This window comes from Lithobates pipiens, unplaced genomic scaffold (genome assembly GCF_037356315.1).
Source record: "Lithobates pipiens isolate NorthernLeopardFrog02 unplaced genomic scaffold, aLitPip1_a1.2 Scaffold_16, whole genome shotgun sequence".
NCBI classification, from domain to species: domain Eukaryota; kingdom Metazoa; phylum Chordata; class Amphibia; order Anura; family Ranidae; genus Lithobates; species Lithobates pipiens.
Window position 1 is genome coordinate 457,062,006 of NW_027507748.1, and position 24,144 is coordinate 457,086,149.

At 40.1% G+C, this 24,144-nt stretch overlaps 1 protein-coding gene across 6 annotated transcripts in view; it reads right to left on the reverse strand.

Moving 5' to 3' along the window:
• ATP11A (ATPase phospholipid transporting 11A) overlaps nt 1-24,144 on the reverse strand; it is a 241,603-nt gene that overhangs the window by 63,291 nt on the left and 154,168 nt on the right. For all 6 annotated transcript variants that reach the window (XM_077482875.1, XM_077482874.1, XM_077482876.1 and 3 more), the window contains exons 13-18: nt 19,632-19,805; nt 18,374-18,537; nt 16,139-16,210; nt 13,378-13,451; nt 4,774-4,877; nt 1,007-1,188 (exon numbers count right to left, since the gene is read on the reverse strand). In XM_077482875.1, coding sequence (XP_077339001.1) covers nt 1,007-1,188; nt 4,774-4,877; nt 13,378-13,451; nt 16,139-16,210; nt 18,374-18,537; nt 19,632-19,805 — 770 coding nt within the window. The remainder of the gene's footprint in view (nt 1-1,006; nt 1,189-4,773; nt 4,878-13,377; nt 13,452-16,138; nt 16,211-18,373; nt 18,538-19,631; nt 19,806-24,144) is intronic.

The following is a 24,144-nucleotide window of genomic DNA, read 5'->3' on the forward strand; positions in this document are numbered from 1 at the left end:
TATATGGTTTATGGCCTGCTCCTGAATCAGAGTCCTGTGTACAGGAGCCCTAAGGCCTCATGGAGACTGGATGTTTGCTTTTCTCTTCTGAACATCAGAAAAGCTGCTTTAAAAATGTGCCTAAAGCCACATATTGTACATGTTTAGGCACACCAAGTGTTTGAGCGTAAATGGATTCCATTGGCCAGAATATTCATTTATTTTGGCCATTGGAATGCATTAACGCTGAAATGCTCCTAAAAGCGCGTGCATGGGCACATATACTAACAAAGATGTGCTTTTACAGGCTGAAAAAAACCCAAATGCTTGTAAAAGCAGAGTTTTGTAAGCAGTGTGTGCACGAGGCCTTGCAGGAAGCAAACATTTAATTGGCACATCAGTGGAGGTAATACGTTACCCCAGAATGGGGTGCACAGTTTTATTTCCTTTGTGTATCCTAATTGCAGATATTTACTATTTTTCTTCTCCAGAAGCCCAATAACTTATTCTCTACATACAAAGCATTAGTGAAAAGGTTTAGAGCCGGTTCACACTGCGGGCGATGCGAGGCGACACGACTTGCCTCGCCTCGATCTGACAAGTCGCCCCCGTTCTGTACAATGGAACCGTTCTGAGAGGAGCCACTCGAGTCGCTCCGACTCAGAAAAAAGGTTCCTGTACTACTTTCGGGCAACCTCGGGGCCACTTGCATTGACTTCTATACAGAAGTCATCTGCAAGTTGCCGCTGAGGTCGCGGCGAGGCAAGTCGGTGTCGCCTCGCATCGCCTGCAGTGTGAACCGGCCCTTATACTTCTAGTTAACGTTTTATTTTATTTTTTTCAATCTATTGTATATGAACATTAGTAATATTAGAAAATACATATGCTATTCTTCTGATACAGTTTTACACATCTCCTATTCACATCTCTGCGATATATGTTTTCTTCTTCGCACTTAGCAAGTGAATAGGAGGCTGTGTTCTATATGCGGTTATTTACATAGAGCATGATTAACACCAGACTAAACCTGTCTTCTACCGCTGTGGCCCCCAGTAGGATGAGGTTCTGCTCAATCTGTTCATATGTCTCTGCCAACTTCTTCTCTCTGTCTTGTAGGGCCAGCTGTGCCCTCTTTAGAAGCTTATCCACATCTTCGTATTCCTCTTGTGTAAACCTCTTATAGGCAACGCACAAAGTCCTCAGACCTTCCTGTAATAAGGAAATGTCATTTGTGAAATGCTATGAATCTTGTGCCTGATCTCCATAGTAAAACATCCACACCACATCCCGCTTCAGTCTAGTAAACGCGTTCAATAAAACATACATTCATTCAGGTTATAATCCTTTTTGGACACTGGATCAGCAGAGGCTTTTTATTTTTCTCTTATATACATTCATAAACCACAATTTATTAGGAGTATTAATGTGCAGCTCCAAGCAAACAGCTATACACAGGTAAGACACATACACTGGATGTTTTAGCTACCAAAGGATTTATAAATGTGTGCATATACGATATACCCATTATCCAGCCAACTCTGCCAATAAGGGGGTAGAAAAGAACAAGGGGTCGGTAGGAGGGGCAGCTGTCCTGGGCACTGTACTATCATGTGAGGTATGGGGGTGCTGCAGTGAGATTGGGGAGAGGGGTTTTGTGTTGGAAGGGGGAATGTGGGGGACATCAGGGCGTAAGGATTGTTCTAGGAGGGAAAATTGAGGGGGGGGGGTGTTGTGCCAAGAGTGGTGATTTAGGGAGATTTTTGTTGAAAGGGGGGATTTGGAGTGGGGGTCATGTGTACTTGGGAGTGGAAATTTTAGGGGTAGAGGATATGTGCTGGGGGGGGGGGGAGGCGGGTTGGCAAAGATTTGTGCTGGGAGAGGGATTTCAGCGGGGGGAGCAGGCAGATTTATTGTACTGAGAGGAGGGGGAATTTATGCTTGGGGTAAGTGTGGAATAAAGAAATATAATAAAATAGTAAACAGTGGTGGACGTATATGTAGGTCATGCCCACATATGTAAACAGTGTTCAAATCACACATGTGAGGTATCACCGCAAACATCAGAGCGAAAGCAATCATTTTAGAACTATATCTTCTCTGTAACTCTAAACTGGTAACTTGTAAAAAAAAATAAAGCATTGACTATGGAAATTTTTAAGTACCGTAGTTTAGCACCATTTCATGAGTGTTCGCAATTTGAAAGCGTGTCATGATGGATAACTTTAATCAGTGTAACAACATCTTTCATATTTTACAAAAAAATGGGTTATATATTGTTTTTTTTCTTTAAAATATATAGATTTTTTTTTAAATTGCATTTGAAAAAAAAAATTGATGAGCAAATATCGTGAGACATATGAAATTGCCATGACCACTATTTTATTCTCTAAGGCCTCTACTAAAAATATTATATATAATGTTTTGGGGTTCTAAATAATTTTCTAGTAAAGGGTACAGATTTTTACATATATGAGAGAAGTGTCAGAATTGGCCAGTAAGCAAATGGTTACATTTTGACAAAGAAAAAAAACTGGAAGCTGATTGGTTTCTATGCAGAGCTGCACCAGATTTTGCACTCTCCAGTTTTAGTAAAACCCCAGTGCTCCCTCTAATAAATGTAATAGCATGTGTTTTATTTGAGTTTTTTTTAAATAACAGATTTCATTTATTTTTACCAAGAAAACAAAGGAAAAAGACATTCAAAATTGTAAGCGCAATTTTCACAAAAAGCGCTTTTTAAACAGTAAAGACTTTGTGAATTAATCATGGTCATAACTATCATGAATAGCATATTTTATGCTAAGGCAATATTACTGTGGAACATTATAGCGCTGAATAGCAACTGATATGACTTAAAAATGAATCATGGAAAACAAAAAATAGAAGGAAAGTAAGAAAGAGTAAGGCCGCGTACACACGGGCGGACTGTTCGCCCAACCTTGTCCGCTGAACAGTGTTTGGGCGGACAGTCCGCTCGTGTGTGGGGCTTCAGCGGACAGTTTCAGCGGACAGTTGGCCGAACAAGGTCTTACGGAAATTCCGAAAAACTGTCCGCTGAAACAAGGTTTCAGCGGACTGTTCGCTCGTGTGTAGGCTTGTTCGGCCAACTAAGTCTCGCGCATGCTCAGAAAGGATTTCCACGTCGGAAGGTTGCATTGCAGTGTATTGGACGTCGAAATTTTCGATCCGTCGTGCGTGCCGTTCACGTCATCGCGCACGGTTTCAGCAAACTGTTCGTCCGTCGTGTGTGGCCATGTCCGTCCATGCTAAGTTTGAGCGGACTGTTTGCCGAAACTGTTGGACGGACAAAGTTGGGCGAACAGTCCGCGCGTGTGTACGCGGCCTAAGCCCTTGTACACACGGTCGGACATTCCGACGAAAAATGTCCGATCGGACCGTGTTGTCGGTTAATCCGACTGTGTGTGGGCTCCATCGGACTGTTTCCATCGGAATATCCGACGGACAAAGTTTTAGAGCTGGGCTATAAAACTTTCCGACAACATGATCCGATCGGACTTTGTCCGATTGTGTGTAGAGAATTCCGATCAGACAAAGTGCCATGCATGCTCAGATCAAATTCCTAGACCAAAGCTATTGGCTACTAGCCTGAACGTAGTCCCGTCGTAACGAAATAACGTCATCACGTTACGTATGATCGGATTTTCCGACAACTTTGTCCGACCGTGTGTATGCAACACAAGTTTCGGACAAAATCCGTCAGACAAAATTTGACGGATTTTGTTGTCGGAATTTCCGACCGTGTGTACAAGGGCTAAGAGTAAAGGGTCATCATAACAGCTTGTTTACAAGCCCAGGATGGGTCCTCCTGGAGATGCCATAATTCCCAGATCTTATTGTGGGCTTCCATTCTGTCCTAGCATGTGGTTTTTACTTGTAAACAGTTGTCCTTTAGGCCCACCCTTGTCCCTCAGCTTACATAGGAAGTTTAAAAAAGACACAAGTCCATCTAGTTCAACCATCAGAAAAAATAAATACATAGACTAAGTAGAAAATCTCTATAGACAGATCCCTATACCCACAGATAATTCAGAGGAAGGGAAAAAAACCACCAAAAAAAAAACAAAAAAAAACACATGGTCCAATTTACTTTAGTGGGGGGAAAAAAAAACCTTCTTGATCCCACGAAAGCAAATGGATTTTGCCTGGATAAACAGTCTCTTGAATATCAGTTTATAAATCAAGAACTCCAGATACCCCTTTGTTTTTATTTTTAGACAGAATAGGGACGTTATGGAACTAGGGTTGCCACCTCATCCCTTTAAAACCAAACACATATGAATTACACAGGTTCTGAGGCTAATTTAATGCAGATAAGGCACCAAGTGAGTTTACCACCTCAATGAACCGAAGAACCTGTGTAATTAATATGTGATTGGGTTTAAAAGGGATGAGGTGGCAACCCTAGATAAAACTTCTGTTTTTATTTTTTGTTTTTGTCCACACCAGGGATTTCCTTTCTGCCAGGACAGGAAGTGATGGGAAAGTAGGTACATGGATTGCAACAAAACAAACTTTCTTCAGTAAGATAGGTAAGAGTTAGAACTTCTCCCATGTGTCTTTCTCCTAGTGACAACCACTTTACTTATTTCTTGTTGTGGCGTCAAAAAGACAGAAAAAGATGAAACATCTTACTAAGGTGGTCACATACAGCAATTTATTTTTCCTGAATCTTTCCATTAAAAAATAACAGCGTCTTGAGTGGAGTTATATTTTAGGTCACTAAGAACGCTCATACAGAAACAGTTGGTTAGGTGCAGTATTAAAATGTATTACCACAGCATTGCGTTCAACTCTGGCTCGTATTTGGTCAACCTTCCCTTCCCTGACTCTGGGAAATATAGAAGAGTCTGCTCCTTTACAAAACAGGATAATTTCACCTGCAGAAACAATCACTGGTTCTTTAGTAATAGCCAAAGATAACATTGTGAAGTGGAATTGTTATTCCAAGAATACATAAGACATTTTATTTTATATATATATATATATATATATATATATATATATATATATATATATATATATATATATATATATATATATATATATATATATATACACACACATACACATACACACACACACACACACATACACAGATATAAAAATAGCTATACATGCAATTAAAACTATGCTACAAATCATCAGATCTAATTCAAATGGACTAATACAGAAATGCGGTCTTAAAGTGAATAAAGAGTAACAGGGCTATGTGGTTCCTAGAGAAAATGCCGCTCTGTGAACTTTAGTGTTGGTCATATGTCATCAACGCTGAAGGGAGAACTGGAAAAGCTGTTTGTTCAGAAAATGTAAAAATTGTTTTTGCACTTTTAGCACTATTTATCCATCCAAGCAAGATGGTTAAAAATAGGTCAGATTTAATAAGGCATGGGGCATTTATTATGTTCATAATCTATTGCAATAAGCAGCAGCAAAACTCCCTAGTTCGATCACACTAAATTAAAACCAGGTTGGCTGCAATGGTTAAAGGAAATCTGTAACATGACTTGGAGGCTGCCATTGCTGACTGCCTTAGGACAATGCTAGCTGCCTGGCTGTCCCTGGCTTTAGTATTCACTTCCCTTGAATAAGCTTAAAACAAAATAAGTCATATTTAGGGCTAAAACTATGAATGGCTGCCTACACGATTTCCTCAGTGCCGATTTACTTTAACCATATTATCATATATTTTGAAATTACATGATTGATATATTAGAGCAACTATATCATGATGACTCATACACTGGTCTCGACTTATCTACACAACATCTACATACTTCTCCACCAGCGATACATTCAATATTAAAATCAAAATCTGTAACGATCTAAAGGACCACAGCTTTTTACAACATGGTATTCTCTTATCTAAAAAAAAGATGGGCTTACACACAACATCACACCAATTAGAACTTGGTTGCTTTACCCCTCAGGAAAACACAGCAATTAAAACCGCAGATAAAGGCGGTGGAATTGTTATACAGGATCGCGTCAACTACATTGAGGAAGCAGACTGTTTACATGCGGGTCGTACGACCTACTTTAAATTGAGCAATAATCCCCTGCCCAAATACAAGTCCGAGATCAATATATTAATCAATCAGGCCACTCAACAAAAAATCATTAACAAAGTAGAAGCTTCCTTTTTATGCAGAGACTTCTACTACACACCATACTTCTACCATATTCCAAAAATCCATAAATACTTGACTGTACCAGATTGTATGACCCATAATTTTCATTTTCAAAACCAATACTACTTGCAAATAAAAGGGACAGCCATGGGCGCTAACTTTGTGCTCTCATATGCAAACTTGGCTATGGGTCTATGGGAGCACAACTACATCTGCAGGAATAACCCCCATCTGAAACATATAATATTCTATGGGAGGTACATTGATGACATCATCATTATCTGGTATGATTCTGGTGATGTTATCAATGATTTTGTCTCCTATTCAATAACAACCCACACAGCCTTTCCTTCAACTATGTCAAAGATCCAGAGAGGTTAGCGTTTGATTTAGATTTTATACCATATTAATGATGAGATACGTGCGAAAAACTATTACAAGCCCATGGCTGGCAATTTTTTGCTTCATTATAAGAGTTGCCACTACCACAAGTGGACTAACAACATTCCTAAAGGTCAGTTTTGTTGACCGACACAAAACTATACCAAGACCACAGACTATACAGAACAATGCCTCGTACTCAAAAACAAACTCAAGGATAAAAGGTTATCCAGAGTCTCTTGTCAACGAGGCCTATAAATACTACCTACAAAATGGACCAAAAAAAAAAAAAAAAGACACCCTTGACCAAACCACTCGCTTTATCACCAAATTCCACACCGATTTTAAAAAGACGGAAGCACTCTTTAGGAAACATTGGCCGATACTATTGGAGGACCCACATCTCAAACCTCTCCTACCACACATGCCCAGAGTAACATACAAAAAGGCGCCAAATTTAAAGAATAAGATTGCACCTAGCAAACTAAAACACCAACAGAAAACTATTGCTCCACATAGCTGTTTAATTCCACTAAAAGGAATGTTTCAATGTAAGAAACCACTATGCAAGACTTGTGGTTTCATGAACAAGGCAAAAAACAATTTGCTACCAAGGGAAAGATACATACCATAAGAGACTTATACAACTGTGGTTCAGATCACGTTGTGTATTACCTCACTTGCCCTTGCCATCTACTGTATGTAGGATGCACCATACGTCCACTCCGCCAAAGATATGGTGAACATCGCAAAAAGATAGAGTTTGGTAAGGACAAACGGAGTCTCCTGCCACTTTGCAAATTACCATAATATGTCCACAGAAGGGTTAGAAGTTTGGATTATAGAACAAATGCCAAAAAATGTATCTGAAGCAGAGAGATTCCATAGGCTGTAAACGCGAGACCTATTGGATATACTCTCTAGGTACGTTGTCACCAGGAGGAATTAATGAAGAGCTAGAAGTATCCACCATACTATAACTTCTGGTCTAATCAATATCCCCTTTCTTCTTTTTACCAGGTGTGACAGGGGTGGCGGGCAACCCTGCTATATAGTAAGTAACTACCACACTGAACCATATCCCATATTCTGCCAACTATTTTAGGTCCATACCCAAATATTACATTATTATTTCCATATCTACAGCATAACTCTTATTTAGTATATACTTCCCAGCCTCTACATTTTAAATAATAATACACATATTTTATTTTGAGCACAAGACAATATATGCTTTCCGGTTTCTACATCTTAAACAATTGTGCTCACAAAATATACTGAGCATATAGATTTCCATATATCAAATAATGTAATATATATTTATTTAATCAAATCATTTTATATTTTTCCATGCTTCAAGTTTAAATCTACCATCAACAAATCCTAAATTTAAATTTACTTTTAATTCATTAGGTGACCAATCCATATATGTATATTTATGTGTATGTATATGCATCTAATCATTTTTATACAAATGTATTTTATTTGCATGGTTTATATAGTTTTGGACATTATATAATGTTGTTCATTTATTGTTTTATTTATTTATCCAAATGTATTCTTTTTAATGACCCATGGTTGATTTTTATGCAAGTCAAGTGTGTCCTCTAAGTAAAGAGAGACATATATAACTATATAGATCAGTGTTTCTCAACCGGGGTTCTGCAAGAAGTACCCAGGGGTTCTGCGGTGATCTACCCATCAATCACAGACAGCTGACGGGTAGATCGGGTCTCCATTAACACATGCAGAGCAGCTGTGGAAGCGGCTGTAATAAGTCTTCTCTCATATCGCACTGCTCCCCGCCGGCCCCTCCTTTCCTCCCATCCACCCAAACAGCTTGTGACATCACCTGAGATGGACAAGAAGAAGAGAGGAGGGGCCGGTGGGGAGCAGCGCGATATAGGAGAAGACTTCTTACAGCCAATTCCCCACGTTACTCTGCATTAAAATTACTACAACAGTGTACCAGTTTGCCCCATGCCCTGCTGTGAGCTTCTGATGTGCCCTGCCATGTGCCTCATGCCCTGCCATGTGCCTGTAATGTGCCCCATGCCCTGGCATGTGCATGTAATGTTCCTCATGCCCTGTCATGTGCCTGTGGTATGACCCATGCCCTGCTATGTACCTGTAATGTGCCATGTGCTCTGCTGTTTGCCCCTTGATGTGCCCTGTGTCCTGCTGTGAGCCCCATAATCTGCCCTGTGTCCTGCTGTGGGCCCATAATGTGCCCTATGTTCTGCTGTGAGCCCCAAAATCTGCCCTGTGTCCTGCTGTGCGAGCCCCATGTTCTGCTGTGTGCCCCCTGATGTGCCCCATATCCTGTGTGCCCTACGATGTGGCCCATTTTCTGCTGCTTGGCCCATGATGTCTCCCATTTTCTACTGTGTGCGCTATGATCTCCGTTTTCTGCTGTGTGCCCCTTATTCTGCTGTGAGCCCCATTTTCTGCTGTATGTTTTTCAATGTGCCCAATGCCCTGCTGTGAGCCCCGTGATGTTTGATGATGTTTCATGTGCCCTGCTGTGTGTCCCTTGATGTTCCACATGTTCTGCACTGTGCCCTGCTGTATGCCCCTTGTTCCCCATGTTCTGCTGTATGCCCCACGATATGCCCCACGATATGCCCCATGCCCTGCTGTGAGCCCTGTAATGTGCCATGTGCCCTGCTGTGTGTCCCTTAATGTGCCCCATTCTGTTCCTCGTGTTCTGCTGTGTGCCCCATGGATGTACCCCATTTTCTGCTGTCCGCCCCATGATGTTCCCCATTTTCTGCTGTGTGCCCTTATTATGTGCCCCATGCTCTGCTGTGAGCTCCGTAATGTTCCCTGTACTCTGCTGTATGCCCCTTTATCTGCTGTATGCCCCATGATGTGCCCCATGTTCTGCTGTGTGCCCTTCAATGTGCCCCATGCTTTGCTGTATGCCGATGTGCCCCATGTTCTGCTGTGTGCCCTATAATGAGCAGCTGTGCAGAAAAAAAAGTACACATTTCACATAAAATAGGTACATTTTAATACTTTTTTTCTCTATTATTTAATGCTATTTCTTGAAACAATTGTTGTTATATAACAGCTCGCTAATCACACCGATGTTTCATGAGCTGTAGATCTGAACATTATTTCAGGGGTTCCCTGAGATCTCAGACTTTTTGCCAGGGGTTCCCCAATGGTAAAAAGGTTGAGAAACACTAATATAGATTATGACTGCATAAGACTACTATTGCATGTGGAAAGAACTTCCTATGTTCCCCCGCTAGATGGCAGCACTTCCGAGGCACATAAAAAGGCTGACATCAGCCGAATTTCCCTAGCTTGACAAAGGAGCGTGCACTGTGCACATCCTTCCAGTGCGCATGCTCCAAAATGCGTTGAAAGCCTGTCCATGATGCCACCCTGCTGTGCCCTGCACTCCAGCCCTCTCCTTCGGTCCCCCAACCCTCGGTTTGGATCACGCTCAAGCGTCAAACACTCCTGCTGGAAAGGACGCCGGCTCAACCGGACTAGCGAGACCTGTTTGCAGCAGACAACCTGGACAGTGACAGCGCGATCCATTGGACATTCTTGTGCCTTCATACAAATACCTCAAATGTGAGTTTTTTAAAGCACCTTCTTCCATTAAAATGAATGGCGCCTATGTCTTTCTCTCTCCTTTTTACAGATTTACTTCAACAAATGCTTATATAATCACTGCTTTATATATTCCCTTATTGATTTAGAATTTATATGCATTTCCTGCTACTCATAACATAAATCATAAATACTCCTCACGGACATGTAAAAACTATACAGGAAATGTATTCCATTGTCACACCTCACTGGTCAATCTTTATAATGCTGGTGGATAATCACCAAATGCAAGGTCAGAATTTTCTGCTTGTTGGTGTAAAGTGTGTAAATCCTTCAAAAAAGATTCAATATATTGAGCTGTGTCCTTCCAACCTATGTATTTACTATACTCCCGGACATTGTTTTTTTTCCTTTTTATTGGGTTGCCGGCCCATTCCTCAATGACCCTTAATGCCATTTTGGAGCACGACCCTTAATACCATTTTGGAGCACGACCCTTAATACCCTGTTGGAGCACTACCCTTAATACCCTCTTGGAGCACTACCCTTAATACCATCTTGGAGCACTACCCTTAATACCATCTTGGAGCACGACCCTTAATACCATCTTGGAGCACGACCCTTAATACCATTTTGGAGCACGACCCTTAATACCATTTTGGAGCACGACCCTTAATACCCTCTTGGAGCCCTACCCTTAATACCCTCTTGGAGCACTACCCTTAATACCCTCTTGGAGCACTACCCTTAATACCATCTTGGAGCACGACCCTTAATACCATCTTGGAGCACGACCCTTAAAACCATCTTGGAGCACGACCCTTAATACCATTTTGGAGCACGACTCTTAATACCATTTTGGAGCACGACCCTTAATACCCTCTTGGAGCACTACCCTTAATACCATCTTGGAGCACGACCCTTAATACCATCTTGGAGCACGACCCTTAATACCATCTTGGAGCACGACCCTTAATACCATTTTGGAGCACGACCCTTAATACCATTTTGGAGCACGACCCTTAATACCATTTTGGAGCACGACCCTTAATACCCTCTTGGAGCACTACCCTTAATACCATCTTGGAGCACTACCCTTAATACCATCTTGGAGCACGACCCTTAATACCATCTTGGAGCACGACCCTTAATACCATTTTGGAGCACGACCCTTAATACCATTTTGGAGCACGACCCTTAATACCATTTTGGAGCACGACCCTTAATACCCTCTTGGAGCACTACCCTTAATACCATCTTGGAGCACTACCCTTAATACCATCTTGGAGCACGACCCTTAATACCATTTTGGAGCACGACCCTTAATACCATTTTGGAGCACGACCCTTAATACCATTTTGGAGCACGACCCTTAATACTATTTTGGAGCACGACCCTTAATACCATCTTGGAGCACGACCCTTAATACCATCTTGGAGCACGACCCTTAATACCATTTTGGAGCACGACCCTTAATACCATTTTGGAGCACGACCCTTAATACCATTTTCGAGCACGACCCTTAATACCCTCTTGGAGCACTACCCTTAATACCATTTCGGAGCACTACCCTTAATACCATTTCGGAGCGCTTGTTTTCTGCTATTTTTATCGGATATAACATTAATCAGTGCTTTGTATAGAGGTCTGTGTGGACGCGCAGTAGCGGATGCAGTCATTCTTCAGCAGGTACGGTTCTCTTCACTATGAATTGCAAAGAATTCACTGAAACTATAATTGATCTCAGTGATCTGTACTGTATATACGTCTGCCTTTCTTGACACTCTTGCAAATGATGCTTGCAGCTTAGCTGCTTTATTTTAGGTGTAAATGTCACATTACCATTTTGCTATAAATCAAGAAAATTATGAAGTAGCAATATTTTTTTCCATAAGAATTTTCTCACTGCAAAATGTAGAAAAGGCTTTACTAATACTAAAAACAAGATACTGAAACATACTTTACATCCTTCTTGCCAGGGCAACAGTTTTTTCTTTATTTGTCACAATGATGGAGCGCTCTAAAAACCCAGACAAAAGGATTTTTGAGAGCTGCACCAGATCAAAGACTACTGAACAGCTCTAAGTGCCCTAGCAGCTCTAAAATAGGTTTTGGAATACATGATTGGAGAAGATATCTATGAGATAATCACCAGCACCATAACGTTTTTGATTTATTGCTGATACTGTACAATTCCATTAACTTGTATCACAAAACCTATGAATACAAATAACTTATGCCACGGGTGTCAAACACAAGGCCCACGGTCCAAATCCGGCCCTCCAGGCCATTTCACGTAGCCCTCACACCTCTCCTGCAGCTGCAAGAGAGCTCCAGCCCTCCTCTGGTCCTCCTCCAGACCCCTATTTTCAAGCAATGCATCCACCTTCTTCCCAGCAGCAGCATAAGTTAAGGGGGTGCACTGTGATGTTATGGAGAGTATGGGACTCAACTTCTGATGGTGGGGTGGCTCTTGACATCTAATATAAAAGGGAAGGGATGCGCTGGACATCTAATCTTACAGATACACCCGGCCCTTTTGAGGACAATCGTAATGCTGATGCGGCCCACGATGAAATTGAGTTTGACACCCTGACTTATGCAAACCATAGGAAGTTATTCTAAGCCTAGCCTCTCATTTTGATTTGATGAACACATCCCTAAGACATGAAATGTTGCAATGCTCTTTGTGCAAAGTCTAATTTGCCTTTTAGCATTACACAATATATTTCCTCACTAGTTACTTTCTGTACTGCTAGCTATAATACAATTCTCCATTAGCAGGCTTTAATTACTACTTGTGACAAAACAGTGTTTACATAATCATAATAAATCACATAAAGCAAATCCATTTGCAAAATTCAAGAAACATCTTGTTTGGTATAAAGTAAAAAAAAAAAATAATAATAATAATCTAGTCCATGCGCAATGTAGGGAGCACAGGATTTTCATTTTCAAGTCTGCAATTATGGTCACTCAGTGTTTCGCATGGCTACCGTGGTCTTGTGAGTTTTTATTCCCACTAGGCAGTGCTGGCTGCACCCTTAGAGGTATACAAGCAACATGTAGCTATTTGACTAACACATTCAACGACCCTACATTTCACCTTGATGTCATATCCACCCTTCCACACCTTTCAGCCTAAGGACACAGAAATGATCTGAAATTCAAGTTCTCACAGTCATGAAACATGTTTTTTGTTACATTCTGAATTCATATAGTGATTTAATAGACCTGGTATTTACAACATAAAAACAGTGGGATTGATAATGATAAACCAAACAATGTAGACACGGTGTACCTGTGCATGATTTCACTATGACGCTCATACGCCTCCTCACAGAATCAAATGTTAAAACATGTAGCAATTCAAATCTGAGGATTTAAAGACATAACATTTAAAAGAAAAATAAGAACTTTCAGCTAAACAGACACAAATATTAACTGTATAGCATCAGCCGCATATTTTGGAAAACCATATACATACAAACATTGTTATTAGTGGTATTTTTTTTAAGTGCCAAGGATGCAATAACAATTATATTAGCATATAAAATGTATATCTTTATTTATACACAAATATAAATCAAGAATGATTACAGAGATCATAATCTAAGCTATAAATAACCAGTGAAGTGACTAGCTTCAGGTGTTTCACGGATGAAACAAATCCTCCTACATAAATTGTACCTCTCCATCTGCAGTCTTCTCTTCTCTACAGCCATTCAAAGTACTGAATCTATAAAACTTGTCTGAGAGTTCAGACAAAAAGGGGGCGGAGAGAGTAAAGTAAAGCCTCATACACACTATCAGATTTTCTGCTGATTTTTTCCTTCAGTTTTACCAAACCCATGTAGTGCAAGGGCCTGCCTGATTGCATACAAATCGAAACTCCTAAGGTTTGACCTCATTTTATTGTTTTGGTAAATCTGAAGGAAAAAAATCTGCAGAAAATCTGATAGTGTGTATGGGGCATTACACGCTGCAGAGCTCAGTGAGGAGAGCTCTGAGAGCTGATTGGAGGGAAGGGACACACCCCCTATACCCAGCACTCAGGAAAAGAGCTGAGGCTGTCAATTAGCTGGAGGTCACCATTTTTCCCTTGGTGTCAAGAAAACTTGTCAGAGGTTATTCATGTTGATAGCAAAGGAACAAAGCAGCAGACAGAAATTACATTTAGTGCTCTGAATAGAGACAAGTACACACTATAGAGGGATATGCTTTGTTCATATTTCAGGTCTGAGGTTTGCAACCACTTCAAATTGTCCAGGCTCTGAAGCACTCAGGGGTAGACATAATTTGTAAAAACTGTCCATCTGCACAAGGGTCCTTTGGGACTTAGGGGCCCTTTTATATTACATGCAAGTTGAGCTGGTGCTGGGACCACCCATCCCCCCTCCAATGGTTGCTTGCATTTAGGGCAGATGAGAAGTATGCACAATTCTTCAGGATGCCCTAACCATGCTTAGTTTGTAACATCCAAGTTTTGTTGGGTAGCATGCACTTCATTCACTTACTCCAAGATATACAGAATGCTTCTTCTATTTACTATTAAGAGAATTTGGATTGTAAGTAAATGTTCCCTACTCCAGTTGCAAGTTAACAACCAAGAAAGTGTTTGGCCAAAACACAAAAGAAGAGAGTCACCCCAGTGTAACTCAGCTTTAATATGGTAAAGTTACAAACACTCCAATGGTCAAACTCACATTGTGGGAAGATAGAAACAGCATAAGAATTTCACTGTGGTATCACTCCTAGTACCACCTCAAGATCCCGACAGGGGAAGGGGGAGCCGTGGACGTTCAACCTAGCTGCCCGAATCCTGGGCTATCCACTACCACGCTCAACATGCAGTTTCTAATGCAAATGCGCTCGGCTCAGCCAATGCTGCTCTTCGAGGATACAAACTCACACGAGCAGGACACGGGGGAAGAGAGTGAGGATGACCTGCCTCCAAAACCCACTGTCATGGCAACTGTGTGACGTCCTCACTTTCTTCCCACATTGTATCCCGCTTGTGTGGGTTTGTGTGTCCTCAAAGAGCAGCACCGGCTGGACTGGGCGTAGCTACACAGGATCTGCATGTAGAGCATGGTGGTGGACAGCCCTGCCAGGATCCAGGCACCTAGGTTGAACGTCCATGGCTTACCCTCCCCCTGTCTGGATCTTGGGGGGGGTTATAAGAATGCGGCCACAGTGGAATCCTAATGCTATATCTATCTTCACACAATGTGAGTTTGACCATTGCAATGTTACCATATGAAACCTGAGTTACACTAGGGAGGCTTTGCACTCTCTTCTTTTGTGTTTTGTCTAGATGTGTTCCTGCCACCCAGAGGACCCATAGACCCTTTGACTTGTCTAATTAGCACTAATTTTTGAGTTCTTCAAAGCTCCCTCTTCAACTTCCTTCAATGGATCTGCCAGTCTATCTGTACATGGGGAGATACTTAAAACATGATGGGTGGGGGGGGGGGGGGGGGGCTTTTGACAGTGTTCTATCCATTATTGGAGCTACTATAGTAGAAATATAAAAATACAAACACAAGAGAAGTGTACTTCACTCAGTTCAGTGGCCAGTTATCTAGCATGATAATATATTAATGGGGTGGATTTACTAAAGCTGGTGCACTCAGAATCTGGTGGAGCTGTGCATGATGGTAGCCAATCAGCTTCTAACTTCAGCTTGTTCAATTAAGCTTTGGCAATAAAACATGGAAGCTGACTGGTGTCTTTTCAGAGCTGCACCAGATTTTGCACTCTCTAGTTTTAGTAAATAACCCCCAATGTCTCCCTAGTAAATGCTTCAACAGCTTAACCTAGATTCATGAGTTTCTATTTCGGAGTGAGCCTGCCATTTAGAGCAATATTCATGGCTCTCGCTGAACACGAGCCATAAAGCCACATGGATCAGTGGTACAGAGCTAAGGAACTGTAAAATTAGATGTCCACTTACAGCCCTATCAATGTATTTTCATTAGCCCTTTTTATTTTCTTTATCACTGTAAGTAATAAGTCACCGATAAAAGAACATTGCGGCTAACCTGCTGACTCAAACGTACCTTTCAATTTCATTTTCTCTATTACAAATCTCCAAGCAATTGTCCTTTAGTCTCAGAAATGTATAACCAAGTCTGAAAAAGAAAAGGAAGGTCACAAAGTCAAAATCCGCATGCAGATATGTATCATAATTTAGAACGGTTACATTTATGTAACATAATCATGCACGTTAATATTTTTTTAATGTCAAATAAAACTTGACTTCATGCCTAATAGACAGAGAGTGCATAGAGGTTCATCCCTGTGTCAGTCTATGCTGCCTTGTGAAAAGTTATTGGTGTTCTGTAAGCATGCTATGGAGGCAAAGGAATTGGATGTTGCTGAAGAATAAATTAAGTTGTAATTTGTGGCAGACTAGAAAAGGTGAAAAGAGATGCTGCCAAGACAAAGGCAAGCTTTTAGGCAGCAAATAAAACGAATAGCAGGTGTCAAGGGTTACACTTTATAATGTATTTGGACTTTTAGGGCAACAAAAAAAAGTTTAATTGGAATTTAAAGTACAACTAAAAGGCAAAACTTTTGTTTAATGTTGAATAGTGTGGAGATGGAAATGAACACCTGTAAGTTTTTATTGCTGTGTGTGCCTGTTATGGAGATTCACCCTCTCTATATGTCCTGTTTACCATTATCATTGAAAGTGAAAGTAAAAGAAAGTCCCAAATTTTGTGTTGTCTCTAGAAAAATAATGGAGGGAAAATTTTCCAATGGGGACACTGGTTCTGGTGACCTGGTGGTCCCCAGGGGATTCTCTTAATTTGCAGGCATTACCTATCACTTCCTGTTTTGACTATGGCACACAGATGACAAAAAAATAACCCATCAGGGGTTATAAGCCTCCCTTACTCTATCCCAAATGGGAAAAAAAAATGTTTAGCCTATAGTTCTACTTTAAGTCAAAATGTAACATGCAAGTAAATTAAATTAGCAAAACTGATGAATCCACAAAAAGTGTTTTTTGATCACTAGGAACAGCAAATCTCAGTGTTGTCTCCTGTCAGAATGGGGATCTTCCTTGTTTACATAGGCAGATTCCTGTTCTGCCTCTCTGTGGAGCGATCGCGGGTGGCTGGGGGACATCGAGTTTGCTGAACCCGCACAGTATCCATTGCATGCAGCGACATACAGCCACGTAGTTTCACACAATAGAGCCTTCCTACCACAGTATATGTATGGTAGCCGGTCTTTAAGAGGTTAAAACTATCCATACTTCCTGCCGACACCAACGATTATGGAAGAGAGTTCCACATACTTACCGCCCTGACAGTGAAAAACCCCCTACATGGCTTAAGGTTAAACTTCTCTTCCAGTCTCATCGTGTGGCCCCATGTCCTCTTACACTTCCTGGGACTCAAAAGTTTCATACTTACGCTGGGATCACCATTGGAGATATTTGTACATCACAATCATATCTCCTCTCAAGCATCTCTTCTCCAGGGAGAATACATTTAGCACTTGTATTCATTCCTCATAATTGAGGTCCTCCAGTCCCCATAATAATTTAGTTGTCCTTCATGGACTCTCTCCAGCACATCCTTTCTGAGGATTGGTGACCAGAACTGGGTGGCATACTCCATATGTGGCCGAATCAGAGTTTTATAAAGTGGTAGAATAATCGTCTTATCTCTGGAGTAAATTCCCTTTTTAATGCACGCCAATATTCTGCTGGATTTGGTAATTGCAGCTTGGCATTGCATGCTATTGCTCAGTCTGTCTTCTACAAGGACCTCTAGATCCTTCTCCAACCTGGAAGCCCCTATGCATTCTCCCCTTGGTGCATTACCTTACATTTCTCAATGTTAAACTTCATTTGCCATGCAGTAGCCCACTCTATTAATTTATTCAGGTCCTCTTGTAAAGTTTCTATATCCTTCTGCATTATTGTCCTGCATATTTTTGTGTTGTCAGCAAACAGAGATCGAGCTATTTATGCCATCCTCTACATCATTTATGAATAAATTGAACAGAATGGGTCCCAGGACAGAGATGCTGTTCTTTTTTTTTTGGGGGGGGGGTTGACCTGCACTTTTTGTGCATGACATATTGATCCAATATAGAGGTACAATTATGCTGCCACTGGTCATCAAGGTTTACCACTTCTAATGAAGCTATATGCACACATTTATAAATCCTATACCACAGTTTTCTAATGAAAAGCATTCAGAATTACTGTGAAATGCCATAAAAAAAGTTTTGCCAATGATGCACTGACACACTTGATCCAAGTCTCAGATACTTACCTCTGTATACCTTCTACAAGAGCAACTTCATCAGGTGAGGAGGAAATGTACACACTGGATTTCCCAGACTGACTGGATTTTCTCTCACCATCTATGTTGTCTTCGTCTTTCACCTGTACAGTGTGGCACAGACAGAGAGCACGGAAGAACAAATCTTCTCTTTCCTGGGGTTTTGAATAGAGAGAAGGTTTAGATACTTTTTATTCAATGAATAGATAGGATGTGGGAGGGAGGCACAGAAATGAAAAGTAGGGGGCACAGACAGAATAAAAAACATGTTTTAAGCACAGCAAGAACCCCCATGTCAGGATTTTATTGTTTCCTGCATCACCAGAGAAGAGATAAATTGCCCCTAGTATATGAATGCGAGTTAGGGACCTTAGATTGTGGGCTCCTTGAGGGTAGGGACCGATGTGAATATACAATGTATATGTAAAGCACTGCGTAAATTGGCGCTGCTATATAAGTACCCTAAATAATAATAAGTAGTATAAATATCCAAGGAGCTACAGCACATGCATTTCTAAGAAATAAGGCCAATATCAAATATTATAAATATATTGCTGAAGGATCAAAGCTAATGTGTCACACATTATGAATCAGGCACAGCAAAGAACTAGAATATCCAGATTGATAGCTACATAAATCAGTGCTAACAAGCACATATTGCACAATAGTCCTATATATATGTCTTTGGTTTATTAGATTATATATTACTACTCATAGAATATGGACATTGATCATTTGGAGGATGAGCTGGATAAACAGCTAGAAGTCGGTAACTTCTTGACTGGAATTATGTACATTTTCAGAAATCTTTGGTAGTTAGTAGAACCAACACACAGATTAAAGATATATTATAGTATACGGGTCAAGGGTCAAAGTGGGCAGAAAACGTTAAATGCGCGTGGCCAGGTTTTAAGCCCCATACACACTATCAGATTTTCTGCTGATTTGTTTCCTTCAGATTTACAAAAACCATATAATATGAGGTCAAACTTTAGGAGTTTCAATTTGTATGCAACCAGGCAGGCCCTTGCACTATATGGTTTTGGTAAACCTGAAGACAAAAAGCATCAGAAAATCTGATAGTGTGTATGGGGCTTTAGTGCTATAATTTAATAGGTTAACAGCAACTTGCCAAAGCAATAACATTACTACCATAATACTACAACCGGATATGAAAAAAATGCCCCGAAAGCAACTTTCATGCACCATATTATTGTATATAAAATATGGATATTTAAAACAAGCTTACTTTGCCTCCAGCTCCAGGTGAAGAATCAATCATGTCAATGCCCAGGCAATCAGGAAGGATCTGCCCATTACAGATTACATGTGGTATGTACACATGACCTTCAATGCAGCACTCAATAAACTCCATATTATTCTCTGTCAGCGTCCCAGTCTTATCTGTGAATATATATTCTACCTATGGATAAAGGAGAATAACACTGAGAGAAGGTTATAGTAAAGCACATTTAAAAAGATAAATCCTAATAAAATGCACCACTTGGTAAAGTCAAATCAACAAAATAATGCATTTAGATAATGTTGAAAAATCTGATAGGTAGCTCTTTTAAAATGATCTCCGGTACCGTACAGACTTTTTTTTATTTTTTTTACTTCAGTATTCTTTATTGAAAAAAATTTAATTTACATACAATCTACATAAAATGACATTTACCCATTCAACCCTTCCCCATCCCTTTCTCTAAGGGAATATATTACAAACATAGAACTGGAAAAGTGTACTTTATAGGCACTATTGATAAAAGATATACATTTTATTAAACACATGACATAAATATAAAAACAGAATTAAAAAAAAATTATAATAATTGAGAAAACACACAACGGTTGAATATAGACAGCTGTCTACATTAGGGGTGTACTGGTGAAAACCCCACCAAGTATTGTCATGAATTACAAAGTATGAATTACATGAAGCGTGACATGTCACGTGGGCAACCGCTTCTTCTCAAGCTCATATACAATTTCTCTGACACTGTTATGTAGGATTAAACCCAGTCAGCTTAGCTCTCCCTTAATGTTCAAAATATATTTGTAGAGGTTTCTCTTCTATGTATAATCAGTAAGGGAGTAAATAGAACCTCTAGGTAGTATCTGAGAAGCACATCAGTGCCACACAGGCAACATCACAGATAAGTTGACAATATATAGTGGATCGCCCTTCAGTGCTATACAAGGGTGTCCATGGACTAATGTCCATTGATCGCTTACACTTCTGTGGTTGTGTATAAACACTCTAATGCTGTGTACACACGACCGGACTTTCCGGGAAATTAGGTCCGACGGTCTTCCTGACTGACTTTCAGCGGAGTTCCAACTGACTTTTCGAACGAACGGACTTGGCCACCCGCTATCACACCAAAGTCCGACGGATTTGAACGTGATGACGTACGACCGGACTAGACTAAGGAAGTTCACAGCCAGTAGCCAATAGCAGCCCTAGCGTCGGTTTTCATCCGAACTAGCATACAAACAGATTTTTCGACCAGACTCGAGTCAGTCTGAAAGTTTTCAAACATGTTCTAAATCTAAAGTCCGTCTGATTTTTAGACAGCAAAGGTCCGATGAAGCCCACACATGATCGAATTGTGTGGCAGATTCGTTCCGTCGGACCTTTGCTGTTGAAAAGTCTGGTCTGAATGCGGCATAAGGTATGTGCCAACACATCACAAGCCACACTGCAGGAGCTCATATGGGGAGAAAGATACTGCAGCAAAACGTTTTTTCATTTTGGACGAGTGGAGATGGACACCTCTGAGGCTTTATTGCTGTCTGTGCCCCGGATTTCACAGAGATTCACCCTCTCTTGTTGTCATGTTTACCATTATCATTGAAAGTGAAAGTAAAAGAAAACCCCAACTCTTGGGTTGTTCCCAGAAAAGTAATAGAGGGGAAATCTTCTAATGGAGACATCAATTCTGATGACCTGGGGGTCTCAAAAAATTCCCTTAATTTACAGGGATTTTCCTCCTACTTCCTGTTTGTCTAAGGGGAAGAAAGTGAAGGAAAATCTCTGCAATGGAACACAGAGGGTGAAAAGAAATCTGACAGGGGTTATAACCCTCCCATGCACTATCCAAAATTAAAAAGAAAAGTTTTGCCTATAGTTCTACTTTAACTGTTCATTCATATTACACAGGGCTATATCCATGCTGTTAAGCACACTGATTAGAAATCTCACATGAGATACCCCATTCTCCTCTTTAACCACTTGACCACTGGGCACTTAAACACCCTTAATAACCAGACCAATTTTCAGCTTTTGGTGCTCTCACATTTTGAATGACAATTACTCAGTCATGCAACACTGGACCTATATGAAATTTTTGTCCTTTTTTTCACACAAATGGAGCTTTCTTTTGGTGGTATTTAATCACTGCTCGTTTTTTTTTTTTTGTGCTATAAAAGAAAAAATACAGAAAATTCTGTAAAAAAATTAATTTTTCTTTGTTTCTGTTATAAAATTTAGCAGATTAGTAATTTTTTCTTCATAAATTTTGGCCAAAATGTATACTACTACATATCTTTGGTAAAAATAAGTACAAATTGGTGGATATTATTTGGTCCACAAGCTATGGTGCCAATATCTGACGGCCTATTGCATATGCTATGCATACTCATTAGGTCTTTGCCTTGCAGGGTGTATTTTTTATTTTTATTTTTTTGTTTGGCTTTACTTCCTCTTTAAATGATTGGGATCAGTGCACACAAAGCATCGCCCATAAAGACATGGATTACTGAGTTTGGGGTGGAGGAACTTGGGTGACCGTAACCCAATAGAACACCTTTGGGATGAATTAAGAGTGGAGACTGCAAGCCAGGCCTTCTCGTTCAACATTGGTGCCTGACTTCACAAATGCGCTTCTGAAATAATGGTTAAACAGTCCCATAGTCACATTCCTAAACCTGGTGGACAGCCTTTCCAGAATAATTGAAGCTGCAAAGGGTGGGTCAACTCAATATTGAATCCTACGGACCAAGACTGGGATGTCATTAAAGTTCATGTGTGCGTAAAGGCAGGCGTCCCATTACGTTTGCTAATATAGTGTATGTAAATTTCATGCAAAATGAGGGAAGTAAACCAGAATCTGCAAAAAAAAACACCATACTGCCCACAATTTGTTCACCACACAACCCTTTGCCAAATCAAGGGAAAATAAATAAATAAATAAAATAATTTACGTAAATATATATATAACCATATAAAACCACAACAGCAACAACAACTTGTTCTTAATAAGCAATTTAATATATATCCTCATATAGATTAATATATCTTTGTTAATTTAAAGAGGAAAAAAAAAAAAGACAGAGGCATTTGTTCAATTACTGTGCGTCTGAAATTGGAAAGGCCTGCTATTAGTAGCTAAAGCAATTAGCAACAGAGCATTTATAAGAAAGATTCCAAACAGAAGGTGCTAATTATTCCCACACATTCATCTCCTCCTTGATATCCACATCCCTGTGTTTCTACAAACAATACACATCATGGTAAATAAACACCAGCTGGCTTTCATGACGCGGCTATGGATTCACATGTGAACACAGATGTGAACACTCTGCTAACCTGGTCATCTGCAGCTCAACAACACCCAATAATGGCCAGTAAGCTTTAAAATAAAAAGGTAGCACTTTCAGTCATTCACTAACACATTACAAATATTGAACCTAATGTAAAATAAAGTAGGGTATTATAGACTGTGTATCGTCATCTCCAATGTGTCTCCAAACCAAAGATCGTAAAAAAAATAGTTGCTGTAATAGAGACATTTTTTTTGTTGTTTTGTTTTTTCTCAATTCATCACACCAGCAAAGTGTACCAAGGGACACTTCATTTCTTAATCTGGCCATAGATTATTTTTTTTGCTCTAAACAAAAAGGGGGCTCCTCCCCAGCGAGGCGGAGGTGGATGGAGGAATCCTCCTAGCTAGGACATTGTATTCTCATAGTGAGACTCCTTCACCATAAAAATCTGCTGATCCGTTGCTGCAGCTGATTGGCTGCAGTGTCAAAGCTTTTCCAAAATTCTTGTTTGACAGAAGTCAATCTAAAGTTGGATAAACACTATACTATTTTCTTTAGATTTTTTTTCCTTTAGATTTACCAAAACCATTTAATATAAGGTCAAACCATATTCCCTCGTACACACGATCAGATTATCGGATGATAAAAATTGCTTTCGGATTGATCATTGGATAATCTGATTGTTAGTACACAGCTGATCACGACAGTTCATCCAACAAAATCTGAAGGGACAAACACGAAAACTTTGCTCGGACGATAGCCCATCATACGACAATCATTTAATCAGTACAGTATGTGTCCACTAAAAATTGATAGATGAACAATATGTATGATCGGAAACATAAAAATAAACCGGAAGGAGATGGGAGAATGTAAACAATGTTCATACCGCGAAAATGCCCAATCATAAGAACAAAAACTCACCTGTAGCCAATTACAATATTTCTCAGCAATCAATGAACAGATAATATTATTGTAGTTATTTATCAGCATGTTCCATGAAAATATGATATAATTATATTAATTATATAATGTTTTGATGTTTTCTTTTTTAAGGACACTCTGGATAGCCAATATCCCCAACATGGCAATTGGAAGTGCTGGGTCCTGCATTCCTTCTGTAATGTTCTCCGTTCGTTAATAGAATGAGCAAAAAAACGAGTGAAAAGAAACGTCCGGAGAGCAATACACGAATATGCCTGTACACTACGAAC